General features: G+C 40.5%; 1 protein-coding gene across 1 annotated transcript; it reads left to right on the plus strand.

The window, feature by feature from the left end:
* Positions 1-2599: 2599 nt before the first annotated feature.
* xirp2b (xin actin binding repeat containing 2b) lies at positions 2600-17006 on the plus strand. The gene is made up of 7 exons (XM_068704195.1): positions 2600-2728; positions 3384-3479; positions 3752-3809; positions 3912-4000; positions 4593-14058; positions 15258-15388; positions 15547-17006. The coding sequence occupies exons 1-6, from the start codon at positions 2603-2605 to the stop codon at positions 15347-15349; spliced, it is 9927 nt and encodes a 3308-aa protein (XP_068560296.1). The 5' UTR covers positions 2600-2602; the 3' UTR covers positions 15350-15388; positions 15547-17006.
* The last annotated feature ends 934 nt before the right edge of the window (positions 17007-17940 follow it).

The following is a 17940-nucleotide window of genomic DNA, read 5'->3' on the forward strand; positions in this document are numbered from 1 at the left end:
GCAATTTAGAGAGTAGCATTAATGGGTATCAATTTCAGGTTTCATTATTCAGCTTACTTAATAATAAAATAGCTTATCACTTCCAGCTGTCTGTAGCTCAAAGAACTGATTAAAAAATTGATTTGGTGTTTTTTTGAGTCTGTACTTTATTCAGTTTTCACTACTTTGAAAAATGGTATTCAGTGATTAAATCTGTCCTTTGCTGCCAGAAATTATATTAAATATGTCCCCTGTCTGGCAGCCCTGCTGACATTATTCTTGATATTACAGTGAGTTTAATATATACGCATGGCTTCAAGTGCTAATACACCACAGAGCAGATGATTTGTTATGCCATTAGCCTTCAGAGTAATACATAGTCTTATTTTGATGCTGTACTTTTTTCAAACATCAAAACAGTCTGTATTCACATTTCTTCCTCTTATTTGCATCAGCATAATTGAATCCACAAATGAATTGAGGTGTGAATACTTTGAATTGGCAAACATAGACAACAGTGTCAGCAACTGGCCTGATGGAGATAACACAGTCTAACAGTTGGAATAGTTAACAATCACGCTGACTATCTATTCAGCAGATTGCAATACCCTGCAGGTTAACAATAATGGTCCTTTGGTTCTAGACTGTTGGCGATGCAATTCCAGACATAACTTGTAATGGCTACTTAATGCGTAAAATAAAAAGGAAAGATTGTAATGACTGCTAATACAACTTCCTGGATTATCCTCAAAACCCCATAATACATGTATATGCTGATTACAATCAATCCCTTTATTGACAAAATATGAGTGGTAACAGGGACTTTATGTAAATCATCTTAAGTGACCCTTTTAAGGGGACATCAAACCATGGGGTAAACTGTTAGAGAAAAATAATTTTGGACTAAACCATCCTTTGTCTCTAAATGCTTCCACTTAAAGTAGGCATGGACCAAACTCACCTCACATCATGATAAAATAACTGCATTTATAAATAGAATTATACATACTGTACATCCTGTGAGTAGCTGAATGTCAAGAGGCAGGAGTTTCAGGTTGTAGAGAAAACAACGCCACAAACATAAAGGGGTCTGACACCCTTATCAGTGCAGTTTAGTTGCATTTGTTTACACCGCTAAGTATGGTATGCTACCTCTTTATAACTGGATGATACTTAAAGGAACACTGTGTAACATTTAGGGGGATTTATTGACAAATATTGAATATAATATTCATAACTATATTTTAATCAGTGTATAATCACCCGGAACTAAGAATCGTTATGTTTTCCTTAGGCTAGAAAAAGCCATTTATATCTACCTAGGGAGCAGGTCCTCTTCCACGTAGTCGGCCATCTTGCACCGCCATGTTCCTACAGCAGCCCAGAAAGTACACTGGCTCTGGCGAGTGCCGTTAGCGTTTTGTGTTTTTACGTTATCTGAAGGTAGGGATGCGTTCCGAAATTACTAAAGGCCGTAGTATTGATATGCCTTGATTTTACTGGTGTTTTTTATTAGTACTTTTTAATGTTTTGATGTAATTTATTATCACACTGCAGCTCGCATCTGCTCTTCTCTCTCTGTCGGACTGAGCTTCTCCAACTACACACACACACACACACACACACACACACACACACACACACACTCACAAAGCACAAGCAGATGGTCAAGTGAACTGGGTAAAGTGAAGGATACTCACGGCAATACTTGATGGCAACTATGCTTGTTACTGTATGTGCAATAAAATATTTGCGAGTAAAAAGCGAATACTTTATAAATACATCAACAACAGCACGGACACCTAATTCAACCAGCCACTGTCGCTATGTTCACACAACCAAAGCACGCACTGTCGGCCAAAATTGTTTTTTGTAAACTACTTTGCTGGCTGAAACAAAGCAGCCAGGTTGACAGAAAACAGGAGGAATGACTGATACTGACTGATGTCTGTGCTCTTCTTTCCTTATAAACTTTACGATACCTATCCTTACCTGTAGGCCATAGTTCTCCAACATGCTTAGGAAGGGAGGGGTGAGCTGAGGGGTATTTAGTTGGTTGCAACCTGCCACGAACCACTAGATGCCACTAAAACTTACACACTGTTCCTTTAATAACACTCGCAAGCATTTTATTGAAAAGTTTATTGGTTGATTTGTGCCATAGCTGCTGGCAGCGCAGGTTGAACCAGGGCAGGACTTCCTGAAAGAAATATAAACCAGAGGAACCGGATTCACTCTGTGGGCTCAGAAGTCATCCCACTGACCAACTGTGAGGCCGTGTACCAGTCAGCTGTTTCCAAGCGAGCAGACACCACCTCCAGCGCTGCGGGGTACTTTAGTTTGTGCATGGACATTGTGCATTGTTTCTACTACAGAATACACAGGAGGGCTGCAGAAAACATGAAATATTGTTGCCTGTATTTTGAGAGAGCTCTCACAGTTCCTTATGTAAATCTGAATCCATTACAGCATATTATGAGAGTTTGTGCATGCGATCCACACGTAGCATTAGTTGCACCATGTTTGACGGCGGCCTGCACTGAATAGCCTTATTAAGCACCAGTTTGATTTCTGGGCATGTAGAAATGGAGGCAGCTAATGATATTTCCTGCTTCATTAGGTCATGGAGGAGTCGGAGGTTTGTTCCCTGCCTGGGGGACTTGCCAGTGTGAGGAAACAATTTGAGACCCAGGAAACTGCAACATCCCACAATGTAACCCAGTTCCATTTTCATCACAGAACTGTGCAGGTACACATGCAGAGAAAAGTATATTCATTCATGAGGCTGAGAGCATGAAAGAGATGACTGTGGTTAAATGATGGTCACGTTTCTTCTGACCCGAGCCTGTTTCCATCATTTAGCTTTGAATTTGTGTGACTGCATGGAGAGCTTTGCAAGTAAAATATGAAATTTAGGCTGAATATTAACACTGAGGCTCTTATTAAATATTGCACCAATGCTGAAGTGTGTGGGTTTAAGTCACATACATTACTTGACATTTCTAACAGTTTCCAGGAAAACCTTCAGGGTGCTTTAATAACACTTATATTGGAGCTCCATTCAGTAGAGAGAAACTTCACAAAGAAGTGGAAAAGAATGGTATTTTTTATTTTGCTATGGTACAGTGTGAGTGAACAGCTTGATGTATTCTTTGTCATCATGTCTCATCTGTGATTATTCATTTCAAACTGCTGTGAGCAATCTGGTCTAGCATCTTGTCTTCATGGTATTCAGTTGTGTAATATTAAGCTGTGGCTGGTGAAGTAAATTGGAGTGGACTAAACTCACATCTGTGGCAGCAGGGGCACTGTGGCGAAGCGAGACTGAGAGATTTATCTGTGTGTTTGTGTAGCATGCACACATTTTTCACTATGTTTGACAATGACTGTCTTCATCCTCACAGGAAATGTCCAACTCTGAAGTGACAGTGTCAAGCAGCAGCAGCAGCAGGCAGGTCATCCCAGGCAGTCAGCAGCAAAATTCCAACCAAGAAGAGATGGTATTTCACTTTTTTTTTGTCACTGTTTGTGCAGGCAGAACGAGACGGCTTTGCTAATGAGCTAAACACTTTGAGTGCCTTGTTAGTTAAAACTTGGAGTAATTGCAATCAATCACATTTGTGTAATTAATGTTTTTGGGAAGTCTCTGATAGCTTGGGCTGAGATAAAACAATAAAAACATTACATTTAATGGAAAGTGAATGGGGAATTTCTGTATTTCCCTTTTTTATCATCAATGTCTTTTTTTCATTTTTCATTGTGTATTATTTAGGTGTCTTACAGTGACAGTAACTTTGCATCCAGTTTTGAAAACCATCAAGATGAAACAGGTAGGATGTCGTTTGGATATTTTTATTCTCTGCCATATACTCTGTCACATGCCTGACTAATTTAACGCCTGCCTTTATACTTGTGTCTGTGCTGACTTTTAGAAGAGGAGTTTCCCAGGTACACTACAAAAGAACTGAGGGATCACTTTGAAAAAACAATAGAAGAGGCTGCTCCACACAAACCAATTAAAGTAAGTATTTCCATTTCACTTGAGTTAAGCAGTATATACTAAGATATGAAAAGACATAATGTTTAAGTGAACAGGAGTGGGCCTTATATAAATTAGATACCATTAAAAACAGCAACACTGGATAGCATACATGCACAATTTCCTGTGAATCCCTCGTGTGTGAAGGCAATTTGAATTTAGCTCAGGAATGGTGGACTCCAAAATGAAATTTCTAAACGAGAGGTAATAACAGAATGTAAATTTACCAAATTGCTACTGCTTAAAATATGCAATCCATGAACTATTACTCCATAAGTATTAATGGGGTTTGACTTCATGTGAATCTTAAGGATTATAACTTTAACTCATAGATTTATAGATAGATTAGAAAAAAGCATTATATGAAAGCAATCTATTCAGGACAATTGATCTTGAATTGACAGGTGTTCTGCTATGTGAGATTATTCATGTTTTATGATCTAATTTTTACAATGTATCAGTAAGTGTTGCAAATGTAGCAATTAGCAAATGTAATATACATAGAACTGTTATGGGGTAATGTTATGGATTTATAGTTATTCACCCGTAATTATTATTTGTGTTCCTTAAAAAGATTGAACGTGATATCAATCGAGCTAAGTGGTCCTCAAATGTGACACAAAACAACACTGTGACTAGTGAGGTGTATGAAGCATCTGCTAATGAGGCAGCAGAAGACACATTGGCTGAAGTGATGGATTATGAGGACTTTCCGCCCCCACCAGCTGAGGATTCTGACTATCTTCCACCCCCGCCTCCAGACTTACTCGAAATGCCATCAGACAGTGAAAATATTCCGGCATGCTATTACTCACCCGAGCCTCCAGAACCGACAAACCTCTCCAAATACCCACTCAACAAAGAAGCTTACTCCAAGCAGAGGAGTATGTATGAGCTGAAACGTCTTTACAAGCACATTCATCCTGAGGTTCGTAAGAATATAGAAAAGGAATACTACAGTGATTACACTGAAACTGAGAACAACCAGTTAGAGAAGCAGGAGTACATGTATGAGGATGATGGTGGCAGTCCCGATGATATCAACGATGAAGAATACATGGAATGGGAGGAGATTCTCCCCGGGGAGGTGCAGGCAATGCGATGGATGTTTGAAAATAAGCCACTGGACACCATTAAGGATGAAACTCCTGACGAGGATGACGAAAACAACACAATAACTGAACAGGAAATGATTCTTGGAAAAGATGTGAGACGTACAGCTTGGATGTTTGAGACCAAGCCAATGGATGAGCTGAGTTCACACAATATCAACTCAACAGAATATAAAAACAAATTCAACAAATTTGATAAAGGAGATGTCCGTGCTGCAGCGTGGCTGTTTGAAACCCAGACAATGGACACTCTAAATAAAATGCATAAGGAGGAGGATTTAACAAAAGAGATTGTGTTCACAGAGGAGGATGGTAATGCTACTATTTATATGATTGACAATAAGTACATGGAAAGCCTTGGCCATACTGAGACCATTGACGAGAGCCACCTGTTGAGACTGAGGTCAGTATTAGAGGAAATTCATGGAGAAGTGAAAACTGTTACGAGTACTTTTGACACTCAGTTTAAATGCATCATCATGGGACAATTGAGCCAAATGCTGGAGATTAAGTCTGTGCGTAAAATTGAAAGTGAATTGGAGAACTCCATTGCTTCACGTTGGCTTTTCGATACCCAACCCCTGGACATGACAAACAAAGAATTTACATCTTTGAAACTTGTTTGTAGTCTTTCCATGGAGGACAGCAATAAGGGAGACTGGGGCAGGTGGTTGTTTGAGATAAAGACATTAGATTCTCTCAATGAGTGGGAAAGCTCAAAAATGGAGAAGAAAGAGGTTACTGGAGCTGATGTGCGCAAGCACTGCTTAGTGTTTGAAACCCAGCCAATGGACTCTCTGAAGGATGACTCCAATGCGAGACCCCAGTCTATTGAAGAAATTATCGGGGGCAATGTTAGATCTGCGAGGCACTTTTTTGAAAGCAGCCCTCGAGCAGAGAGGAAAACTGACCCTGAGGTCGGAAAACTTCAAAAGGCAACAGTAAATGAAGAAATGAAAGGAGATGTGAGACACCAAAAATGGCGCTTTGAGAGTCAACCTCTAGAGCACATAAGAGAGGAGAAGAAAGAGATTACTCGGACTGTGAATGTTGAGGATGACCTCACACAGGAGGATGGCACAAGCTGCAGGGCAGATGTTCGCAAGAACTGCTGGGCATTTGAGACCAAGCCAATGGATACTTTAAAAGATGATTCAAATACTCAGCTACTGACAAAAGAGGACATTATTGCAGGTAACGTGAGATCAGCCAGAGACTATTTTGAAACAGCTCCAGCTGACGAGTTGAAGGACCTTGCAGAGGTGGGCAAACTGAAAAAAACTGTCGCTCTTAATGAGGAGAAGGGTGATGTCAGACATCAGAAATGGAGATTTGAAAGCCAACCCCTGGAGCAGATCAGACAAGAAAAGAAAGAAGTCATCCGAACGATTGACCTGGAAGAAATTGATAGAGTTGACGTCTTAAACTACAAACAAATCTTTGAGAGCACAGATTTAAACTGGAGCGATGAATCTCAAAGGATTCTCATAGAGGGTGTAACATCCGGTTCTGTAAAAGCAAATACAAACCTGTTTGAGTCTTCTTCCCTGTATGCCATGCAAGACAGCTCAGGGCACTTTCATGAGGTGAAAACAGTGCGTCGGGAAGAGGTTGTGAAAGGAGATGTAACAACGTGCAAGTGGATGTTTGAAACACGACCAATCGACCAGTTTGATGAAAGCATTGATAAATACCAAATTATCAAGGGCATATCCAAACAAGAAATAGAGTCTGGTGATGTTAAAACTGCAAAGTGGTTGTTTGAAACACAGCCTCTTGATGCTATTAAGTACTTCAGCAATATTGAAGATGAAGAGGTTATGGGGACAAAAAGAAATGTTGACCACATGAAGGGTGATGTGAAAACCTGCAAGTGGCTGTTTGAGACAAAACCAATGGACGTCCTGTATGAAAGATCGGAGTTAAAGGGTGAGAATGAATCTGAAGAAATGCAAAAGGGGGATGTCAAAACCTGCACATGGCTTTTTGAGACACAAGCACTCGATACTATCCACGATGAGACAGAGACTATTCTGAAAACGTGCACTGTCAATCAAGAGGACATTAAAGGAAAGGATGTGAGAACAGCTTGTTTTCTCTTTGAGACAGAGAAATTGGAGAACCTTTCTGAGGAGGAGACGGGCTCTTTCAAGCGCGTCACTGAGATAGACATTGCGTCTGGAGACGTGTCTGGGATGAAGTATATTTTTGAAAACCAAACATCTGATATCATGACTTCTACATCTGAGGAAATAATGCAAAAGCTCAAGACAGTTCAGACTGAGGACATACAAAAAGGAAACGTAGTGAACTGCAAATGGCTCTTTGAAAACCAATCGATAGATACAATACACGATAGCCAAGAGGAATTCATGAGCAGCCGCACAGTGAATGATGTACAAGGAGGAGATGTAGATAAGGGCCGTTTCATTTTTGAGACTTACTCCTTAGATGAAATTCAGGAGACGGACAAAGAGCTGATGAAAATGCGAAAAATTGTCCGCGATGAAGATGAAAGGGGCAATGTGAGAAACTACACCATGATGTTTGAAAATCAGCCCCTTTACGCCATTCAGGACAAAGAGGGACTTTACCACGAGGTCACCACTGTCACAAGCGAAGAAGTAACGCGAGGAGATGTTGTCGGAACCCGGTGGAAGTTTGAAACCAAGCCCCTTGACGCTATCAAGGACACTGATGAGGTTTATATAATTAAATCCGTCACACAGCAGGATGTGCAAAAAGGCGATGTCACCTCTGCCAAGTGGAAATTTGAGACACAACCACTCGACAGGATCGCTGAAGAAAAGAAGACTCTCATAAAAACGGTGAATGATATTCAGGGAGGCAATGTTAGGATAAACAAAGATCGTTTTGAGTCTGATGCACTGTTGCAGGAATCTGTTAGAACGGTTAATGTGAGTGAAATACAAAAAGGTGATGTCAGGTCTGCGAAATGGAGATTTGAAACCCAGTCCATTGACAAAATAAGAAGCATGAGCTCTGAAAATCTCATTGAAACGGTTAAAAAAGAGGAGGTTGAAAAGGGAGATGTTAAAAACTCAGTCTGGCTCTTTGAGAAAAACCCCCTTGATCACATTAAAGAGGTAGATGAGGACGGAGGCACAACCATCACATCACTAGATCCGATTTCCAAAGCGGATGTAAAGACAACAACGTGGTTATTTGAAACAACACCATTTGATGACTTTAATGAGACAAAAATGGAGAAGACTAAAATCCTGGGCAAGAGTGTCAAAGGAACTCTCGAGGAACTTTATAGTCAGCAAATGGTGAGGTCGAAGGGAATACTCATTGAAGCTGATGAAGTAGGCGACGTTAGGATGGCAAAATACCAGCTAATGAATAAGCAGGCTCCGGAAATTCAACGAGAGGATGTCATCAGGGGAGATCTGCAGACTATTATGATGAACCTGCTGAACAGACAGGAAAGACAGGAGCAGCAGATAGTTATAGATTCAGAAGAGAAGGGTAATATCAGTTCTACGGTGCATCAACTATTCAACCAAGAGAGTGACAGCAGTATTGAAAGAGAGGAAATATTAAGAGGTGACATTCAGGAAGCTATAAACAACCTTTTCGATGAGAGCGGTTCAGCAAAACATGGAATACTCATCCAGGAGGATGAAAAAGGAGACGTGCAGATGACATTATATTCCCTTCTCAATAAACAAGAGAATGTTAATGTTGAAAAAGAGGACATCGTAAGAGGGGATGTAAAGAGTGCTCTTCAGAGACTGTCCAGCTCAGACAAGAAAGATCAGGCAGTGAAGATAAGGATAGACGAGACTGAAAAAGGAAATGTCAACTTTTACTCTACATGCATCGAATCTGGGGCTCTTGACTATCTTAAACAGCTTCACGTAGGATCTGATGAGACTCTGCCTGACAGAGTAGAAAAAGAGAAGATCCTTGGAGGCGACATCAAGGGAACTAAACTCATCCTCGGCCGTAATCAAATGCAAATTGATCGTACAGTGGAGGATGTTATACCTGGTGATGTTCAAAACACCGTAAAAGTTTTCATGTCAGAGCCAACCCTCTCATTGGAAAGACTCCAAACGGAGGAGATAGTCAAAGGCAATTTAAAAGTTGCTTTAAATCTATTGTCTGAATCAGCAAATCAAACGGTTGTTGTAGAGAAAGAGGAGGTGGTGAAAGGCAACATACCGAAAGTCCTGCGGTGCCTGGAGAAGGCTCAAAAGCGATATAAAGAGGTGGAGAAGCCAGATATCATAAGGGGAAATATCAAAGGGGCTCTGAGATCTCTTGAAAAATCATCGACTTCTCGAGTTGAAGCTCCTGTCGAGGATTTAGTTCCTGGAGATGTGAGGGCCACACTGAAATCTCTGGAGCTGGCAAAGCAAGCGGTAAAGGAAGTTGAAAAGGAGGAAATTGTGAGGGGCGATATTCGCACAGCAATGCAAAGTCTGCACGATGCCTCCAGTGAGAGGAAGACGTGTCAACAGGAAATAGATGTTCAGGGGAACGTCAGAGAAACAATTCAGCTCTTAATGGAGCCTCCGCCTTCACCGAGGATGGAAAGGAGCCCAAGCCTCGAGCGTGACGTAAAGGGCGATGTGAAGATGTCAATTAAGTCATTGTATCAGACACAGGAGCAATCCCAGCTGGAGAAAGAAGAAGTGATAAAGGGTAATGTTAAAGGCACTATTAAATCGCTGTTGGAAACAGCACAACGTGAAGCTCCCAAAGTCAGACTTGGATCATACAGAAGAGTTCGAGTCAAGCAGAGCCCCCCAGTAAAAAACTTAAATGATGATGCAAAGAGGAACATTCAAAAGATAAAAACTGCTAATTCAGTTGAGACATCAAAAGAAAAGCACTCCATCTCTAATGACACTGAAATTGTTAGAACAATGTCAAGTTCCGTGGAGCAGTCTGTTCAGCAATCACAAACTGTGGTGGAGCATAAAACGATCATCCAAAATCACGGCATCAAAACATTAAAGACAGAGTTTCGTAATCTAAAGTCGAAGGGAAAGGGAATGAAAAAAGTAGATAAAACCAAAGTAAAAACTGATGATTACATCCTAAAACCTCATGCGCCAGAGCCTGATCTGCCTCTCCCACCTCCACCAGTGACAGACGCTGACCTCCCTCCTCCTCCTCCTCCCAGTGTTGATTCTGACATTGATCGTCTTCCACCTCCACCACCACCACTAACCAGTGAGCAGGACTTTCTCCCACCTCCTCCCTCTCAACAGGAACTGGAGAGCATGCCAGCACAGGCAATTCATCCCTCACCAGCAAAAGCAACAAAGATGACGGTCAAAAAAGTGAAAGCTCTGGTCTTACACCCGGTCCCAAAGCTGGAGCCTAGAGTGGAATTCAGTAAAACAGAGCAGGTGGAGCTTACATCCGAGAAAGTGGTAGAAATCAGCCAAACCCAATCGAAAACAACAACACATACATCAAAAACAGTTTCATGTGAAATCCCTCCACTGCCTGAGTCACCAAAACCTCTAAAGAAAGTTTACATCACTCCTGTGAGATTCACCCCTCCACCCTCTCCTCCGCCTTCCATGAGAGGTAAAATTACAAAATTTACCACTCCATTAATAAAAGCAGAAGAAAAGTACCGGAAGCTGGTGGAGGACAACACCCCCCCCACCACTCCAACACCCACTTATGTACATGACTCAGTTACCGCTGCTCTTGAAATGCTCTCCACCGTCGATACAGAGCAGTCAAATAACAATGCATCAGAAATCACAAAGGAGAGAGCTGAAAAGACGGCATTGAGTGTTTATTCAGACTCCCTATCATGTGATTTATCCAAGCATGTTGTAGTCTCAAATACCACCCACAGCAATGTCAGCGCTAGTCATGAGAAAATCTGCACTGATTCAACAGTTATATCTTCTGCCAAACAGGAAATTGTCTCTAATGAGACATCAAAGGTTATCTCCATTCAAAAGACCTCATCAGTATCAGCTGTCAAACAACAGATGCATACGACTACACAGAACACTATTTCTGTTTCCTCCAAGCAGTCTGCTCAGTCTGTCATGGCTGACAAGGTCCAGACCTCACTGACTGATGTCGCAAAAACTGAAAACATGTTGGCTGAAAGAAAGGATTCTAAAAATCAGAAAACAAAGCGCTCCAACAAGCCCTATGATAAAAACGAAGACGAAATGTATTCTGATAAAAGCCTTACAGAAAAGAATGAAAGCAAATCTGAGAAAAAAGACAAAAATGTAAAAGAGTCCAGATCACCACCGCGTGATAACAAGAAGAAAACTGATCATTCTCCTACCAAGAGCCAAGAGAAGGTTTCGGATCAGCCAATGCAAACAGAAAAGGCAGCTGCCAATACAAATGGAAAAGCAGGTAAATCTAATCAAAAGGGGAAAAAGAACCATAAGCAAGAAAAGCAAGTAGAGACAAAAAGGTCCAGTGAGAGTGAGAAACAGAGTGTTTCACAAGATGTCAAGGTGAATGTGAAGGAAGCTGCTGAGGTGAAAGTGATCAGTGAACTTAAAGAAGTAAAGACAGAGTTAAAACAGGGGATTAAGAATGTTACTTCCTCTCCTGCTGCTGCCCCTAAGCCTGCTGTTACGGATAGCATAACTGATAGCCAACCGGAAACTCCAACTCCCGCAAAAAAGAAAAAGAAGTCCAAAAAGTCTAAAGGGGCTGCACAGCCAGCTCAAGGTAAAGAGATTTCCACAGAATCAAAGACAGACATCATATACACCAATACAGCAACATCTGAAAAATCACACCAAACTGTTGCAATTTCCCAAATGAAAAAAAGTGTAAATGAAGAGCAGATTCAAGTCGACAGAGAAGTCATTACCACAGAAAGCAAAGACGATCAAAATTTACAGCAACAAAAAGGAGTTCAAAAGCAAGTGAAGGGATCTCAAAAGAAGAAAGAAGTGACAGCTATTCAGCAGAGCGAAGAGAATCCTCCAAAAGAAAGTCGGGATGTCCCAATTACAGTGACAGGCAAGTCTGAGCAAAATGAACGGGTAAAGTCCACAGCAGGGAAAACAGAAGAATCTCAGAGGCGAGAGGTCCAAGTGTTAATCTCTCACATCACAGAGATACAAAAAGTTTCAGAGAAGACTGATTCTAAATCTGTGAAGACTCTACTCAATACAGTTCCAGATTGGCTGATGAGTTCCGAAAGAAAGTGCGAACTGGAGGAATCTGTGGTGGAAAGTGATGCTCAAAAAAGCGAAGAAATAATTTCTCGTGTGAGGAAACTAGCAGAGGCTGAACTAATGCATCTAGAAGATAATGAAACAATGGAGAAGCATGAATGTGAGCTAATATCTGAGAAATCTGTTTCTGGTGGGGCAACGCCAAGAATATCCAAGATCAGTATTGGTTCTGCCAAAATTGAGAACCAAACAAAGAAGAAGACCTCCCATGAAAGGCGGAAAGAAGAAGTGAGTCAGTGCAAGTCTGTCGACCTCCGGGCTCCCTCGCCGTTGCTGAGGATGCGTTCGCCGTCGCCAACGTTTATCACCATTGAATCCACACGAAGAACTGACTCACCCCACAGAGTTACGCCATCACCTACCCTGCTGCATAGGCCACCCACACCTCCCACACCACCGCCACGCAGGTGTGACACCCCAACATCACGGCTCACTAGAATCACACCCTCTCCAACTTTTGACAGAGCAGAAAATTTGGCTCGACTCAAAGACACAACAGCCAAACTCTCGCGTGGTGTCACCCCACCACCGCTACTCCCCCAACAAATCTCAGAGAGGAAATCTGAGATTGTGGAATCACCTGCGTCTTTCCATCGGCAAATCAAAATTGATTCCCAACTTGTGGAGGCTTCAGAGAGTATTGCAACAGAAAAGCCCAAAGAGAGTTTATCTAGGGAGGCTCAGTTGGCTGATGTAAATTCTGCACATGTAGAAGAAGATCAAGCTAATATTTCAGACGGTTTGAATGCAAGTGGAATACAAAGTAAGTCCCACGTGTCATTTTGTCAAAATGACCCAGATCTTATTGATGCTTCAGATATTCCAGAGCCATTATCTGTATCTGTCAAAGAAAAGAGAGAGTTTTTTGAAGAAGCACAAAAGGCTGAAATTCATAAGACCTATGTGCGAAAGGAGCCCATTGCTATCCCTGAACGACTGGGCCCAGACATGGAGGACTTAGAGGCAGAAAATGAGAACAAAGAAGATGATGAGCTTCCCAGGGCGGACCTGTGTGGTCTTGTAAACAAATTTGAATCACCAGAAGAGGAATTCTTTATCAGAAAAGAGCTTATCCCACTCACAGAGTGGCTTCACGCTGACACTGAAAGCACAGATTTTGACAAAGAGAAAGCAAGCATCCTGGAAGAAGAAATGCCAGCTTTTGACATCCAGGCTATTAAAAATGTTTTTGAACTGGGTGAGCAAAGTTCCTCATACAGAGTGGAGAAAGGGGATCAGGAGGAGACTGTGTCAAGCCTGAGTGAAACAACAGCAGACACTTCAAAGCGGGAAAGTCCTCAAGAGACAAAGAAAGGCTCACGGCAGAGCACCCCCCTCCCTCCTCAGAAAACTGAGGCAGAAATTGTGCCAGCAGAACCATCAGCCTTTTCTGAAACCAAATCAATCACAGAACATTTCTCAGATGTTGATGAGTTTGGTAACAAGGTCTCCGGAATAAGGACAGCAGTCTCTGAGCACTCTGAGAGTGTGTCCACTCAACGGGCTCCTTTCTCCTATGCTGATGCGGTTAAAAAAAAAGCTGCATCAGCAAAGCAAACGGAAACCATCGATGACGATGCTACTGACAAGTTGCTGAGTAATTTCCAGAAAACATGGACAGAGAGTGAATCCGTTTTCAAGAGTCTTGGCTACACTATTTCTGAGGAGACAACATCACAAGTTGTGTCACATCAGACAAAGATCGTCTCATCTGGTAAAGACCTATACAGCATGAAGCAACGTAAACTAATGGCATGGACTATGGATTGATGGGATTTATTTGAATCAATTCAGTTTGTGGTGTGTTACAAAAGTGGTATTTCTAATCACGGCATTGTATGAATTGTGAAGGCACAACGTGTTGGTAATAGCCAACGACTCTAAGAAGCTACAGCCATGCTAACAGTTCTATGAGGCTTAATTTAGGGAAAGCACTGTTTTGGGCCAAATTAGCATGCTAGCAATGGTTACAGGCTAATGTTTAGCTGGTAATTATTCTTAGTTTAGGGTGTTCGCATGCTTACATGTACTAATTGGAACTAACCACAAAGTACAGCTGAGGCTGATGGGGATGTCATGACAATCGTGCTAGAGGAAAAGTGAAGGGTTCACTGAAGATATTATAATTCATCCTCTGGGGACCATGAATGTCTGTACCAGATTTCATGTTGGTCCTTCCAATAGCAGTCCTCTGAACACAGTTTCAATAACACTTGTTTGAAAGTTCACCCTTGACAGAAGGTACATCCGTTTTCTGGAGCCTTTAACTACATCTGATCAGTGGAGTTGTTTAAGGATGGTATTTACACTGCCTCTGACATCCGACAGAAACAACGAACCTTGAACAGAAACGATCTTCCTCCCTGTATGACCACCTATCATGTGATGGCAACTCAACAAACTCTATTCACTAATAGACCATGACATTCAGTTGAAAGATCTGGGGAAAAAAACAAGCACACCTTTCATCTAATGAATGTGTTGAACTTTTTCTGCGGTGCATATAACAAGGATGATGTAAATTAAAAATATAATTGGCCTAATAGGTTATAATAAGAACTGCAGCCTTTTCAAGAGACTGTGCATTAGCCGACCACAGGCTTGTACTCAACCAGATGACAGCTTATTTTTTGTGCTCACAAAGTGCAGTTGAGAGATGCATGGAAATCTGTACATGCATGTAAGTAGGTAGATGAGTAAATACAATAAATCCTGACTGATCCACTGAACCATTCACTCTCATGACCGTTATGAATGTTTAATTCAAACAACTGAATTAACCGTATGAGGTACGCATTTAAATGCATTTTTTGCTTTGTACTAACACGATTAACCATAATAGAAAGCAGCAAAAAAGGAAATGCTCTTCACATGGGATGATCCAATAATTTGTATTCTATCTCTTTCAAACAGGTTCGAGTTCCGAAGTCAGAGCTCTGCACAGTATGTCGGAGGAGAGCTTATCCGATGGATGCTCTGATAGTGGACAAAAAAAAGTACCATAAATCCTGTTTCTGCTGTGAGCACTGTGGAAATAAATTAAGGTAAATATTACATTCTTTCAAATCAATGCTCACAATGGGCACAATTAATCATTGCAATATTAATTTGTAAATGCCTTGGTGTTATAATGGCAGTATCATGTATTATTATTATTATTAATTATTTATTCTAAAAGAAAAAATGTTCTTTCCTCTTGTAGCTTAGGAAATTACGTCTCTCTCCATGGACACTTCTACTGTCTACATCATTACAAACAACTCCTCAAATCCAAAGGGATCTATGATAATGGACTTGGGCAGAATCCTCCCGCAGGAAGTGGTGGATCTATCCCCTCAGATGAGAAACTTGAATGGAGATATTCCATGAGCAGCCTAAGTTCAGTAGACAAAACACACAGCGGTGAAAACAAACCACAGTACAACAAAATATCACTAGTTTGGCCCCCACAGGTCGGTCCCCAGAAGAAAGCCTTTAAAATAGAAGATGACATTCAGTTAACTAAAACACAGTGGCCCCCTCCTGACAACACTCCCATGTCACCCAAACAACAACACAGAAAGGCTGTTCCTAAAAGTGTCGTTTGAAATATAATCACCACCCATCAACTAGAGTCACAGTTAAGTTAAAGAAACCCAAAGAAGAAGCACAAAAGAATGGTTAAATAAGACGCTACGAAAGAACTGTCCAGTTGGTGCAATTAAGGATGTGTATGTTTGAAGGTCGTGCAGTAAAGGGATTTAAAAAGGAACATGAAAAGTGAGGACATGAAGGAAAACCGTATATACTAATTGAGTGCGAACGGAAAAAAAGATTGTAACTGGAATAGTAAGTATGATAGAGATAGACGTGGAGAAAGTGTGGAAAGTGGATGTAGACATGGAGCAGTGTGCCTTGAAACGACAGGCTTATCTAACATGTAATTTTTCATTTGTTGTATTTCATCTTTATTTTTTCTGACTTTCAGCATTCACACTAATGTAACAGTTAGTATTTGACACAACAATATCTAATAAACCGCTATAACAATGTAATTTGCCTTGTAGTTAGACAAGTTAAACACATTATGGCTAAAAAACGGCATCACGACAAATTTAAGATCTGGGTCAAATAAAGTGATGTTGGTTTCAATCTACATTTCTGGGTGAAAATAAGTCAGAGGTCACTTTTTAATCAACTGAATGTCTCAACTGTATTCCCACTGCACTTAAAATGAGCACAGTAAAAAATCCCATTCAATTCGGCAATGTTTATTTTCATCCCCTTTGTTTTATTCTAAAATTAATTGGTTTATTGTATAATTCACTCCATTCTTTTGCTACTGTATGCCAGTTAATGGAAATAGTTTCAGTCGGTGGACTCTGTTCTATTATTCTGTCGGGTCTTTTATCTTTCAACATATCAACATTTTTGCATTTGCCTCTTTTTTTAGCACCTGGTGTGCAGATTACTAAAAGCATCTTGGAATTATTTTATTTATAATATTGAAAGTATATAATGTAAACAAGTGAATTGGTGATAATCATGTTTGTTTTGGACATTTGTATCCTATTTTGAACAACAAATATTTTGCAATGAAGAATTTTTTAGATTAGTTATACCTTACTTTGTACAAGAAAATTCCTGATTCTGTCGTGCTGTCAGGCTGGTTCACTTACTTAATTGCTGATCTAAGGGCAATAAAATATTTAATTTAATTGTTTCATTTGTCTCTTTGAAAGTCTGTTACTCTGTCATCAAAGATGAAGTAGTGTCACAGAGCTTGTCAGGTGCGTGTCTGGTTGAAGCATGAAGACAGGAGCAGGTCAGCAGATCCCTTTCACACCGTTAGTATAATCTTCTTTAGAAGCTGTCCCCACCCTGGAGGGGATTTCCAAGCTCGAACCACAGGTGTTCTTACAGCAGACTAGGAAACCCTTTCCAAGTGGGGAAAGTTTTGAAATTGAGCATTAAAAAAAGGCAGATGAGGAACAGCTTGAACACGTGTGATACAGCGGCAGAGGATACAGTGTATGCTCTTATTGAATTTTACAGTCAGTTCTAAAATAAGCTTATGACCAAATGTGGTTATACTCATCCTCTTACTGCTTCTCAATGTAAACGAGCTTAGCATACAGTTTGCTGACTTGGACCACCTATAGCTGCAAGACTGATATATATATATATATATATATATATATATATATATATATATATATATATATATATATATATATATATATAAATTTATATTTCACGGTTAGTGTATTAACACATGAAGAAGTATATTAAAAGGGAATTGAGGGTCTGAATAAGCTGATATTTTAAGTGGGGACAGATAAGGTTATTGTGCGGTCTTAGTTTGCATACAGCCATGACATAAGTGCAAATTAAATTTAGCATACTGACTATTACACAGTCCACCTACACACCTCACCAATATACTGTATGCTTTCCCATTTTAATAATTTTAGAATTGTATTTTTCTATCTTTCTAATAGCCTTTAAGCACAGTCTTAAGAATATACCACCCAGTATGGAGATATGCACACACACTTTATGAAGCCCTATTTTTTAGAACCCACTATAATATATATTTATATGATGAGTACAGACT

Source organism: Cebidichthys violaceus, unplaced genomic scaffold, assembly GCF_023349555.1.
Source record: "Cebidichthys violaceus isolate CVI_PGR_0920_01 unplaced genomic scaffold, fCebVio1.0.p SCAF_11, whole genome shotgun sequence".
Taxonomy (NCBI): Eukaryota; Metazoa; Chordata; class Actinopteri; order Perciformes; family Stichaeidae; genus Cebidichthys; species Cebidichthys violaceus.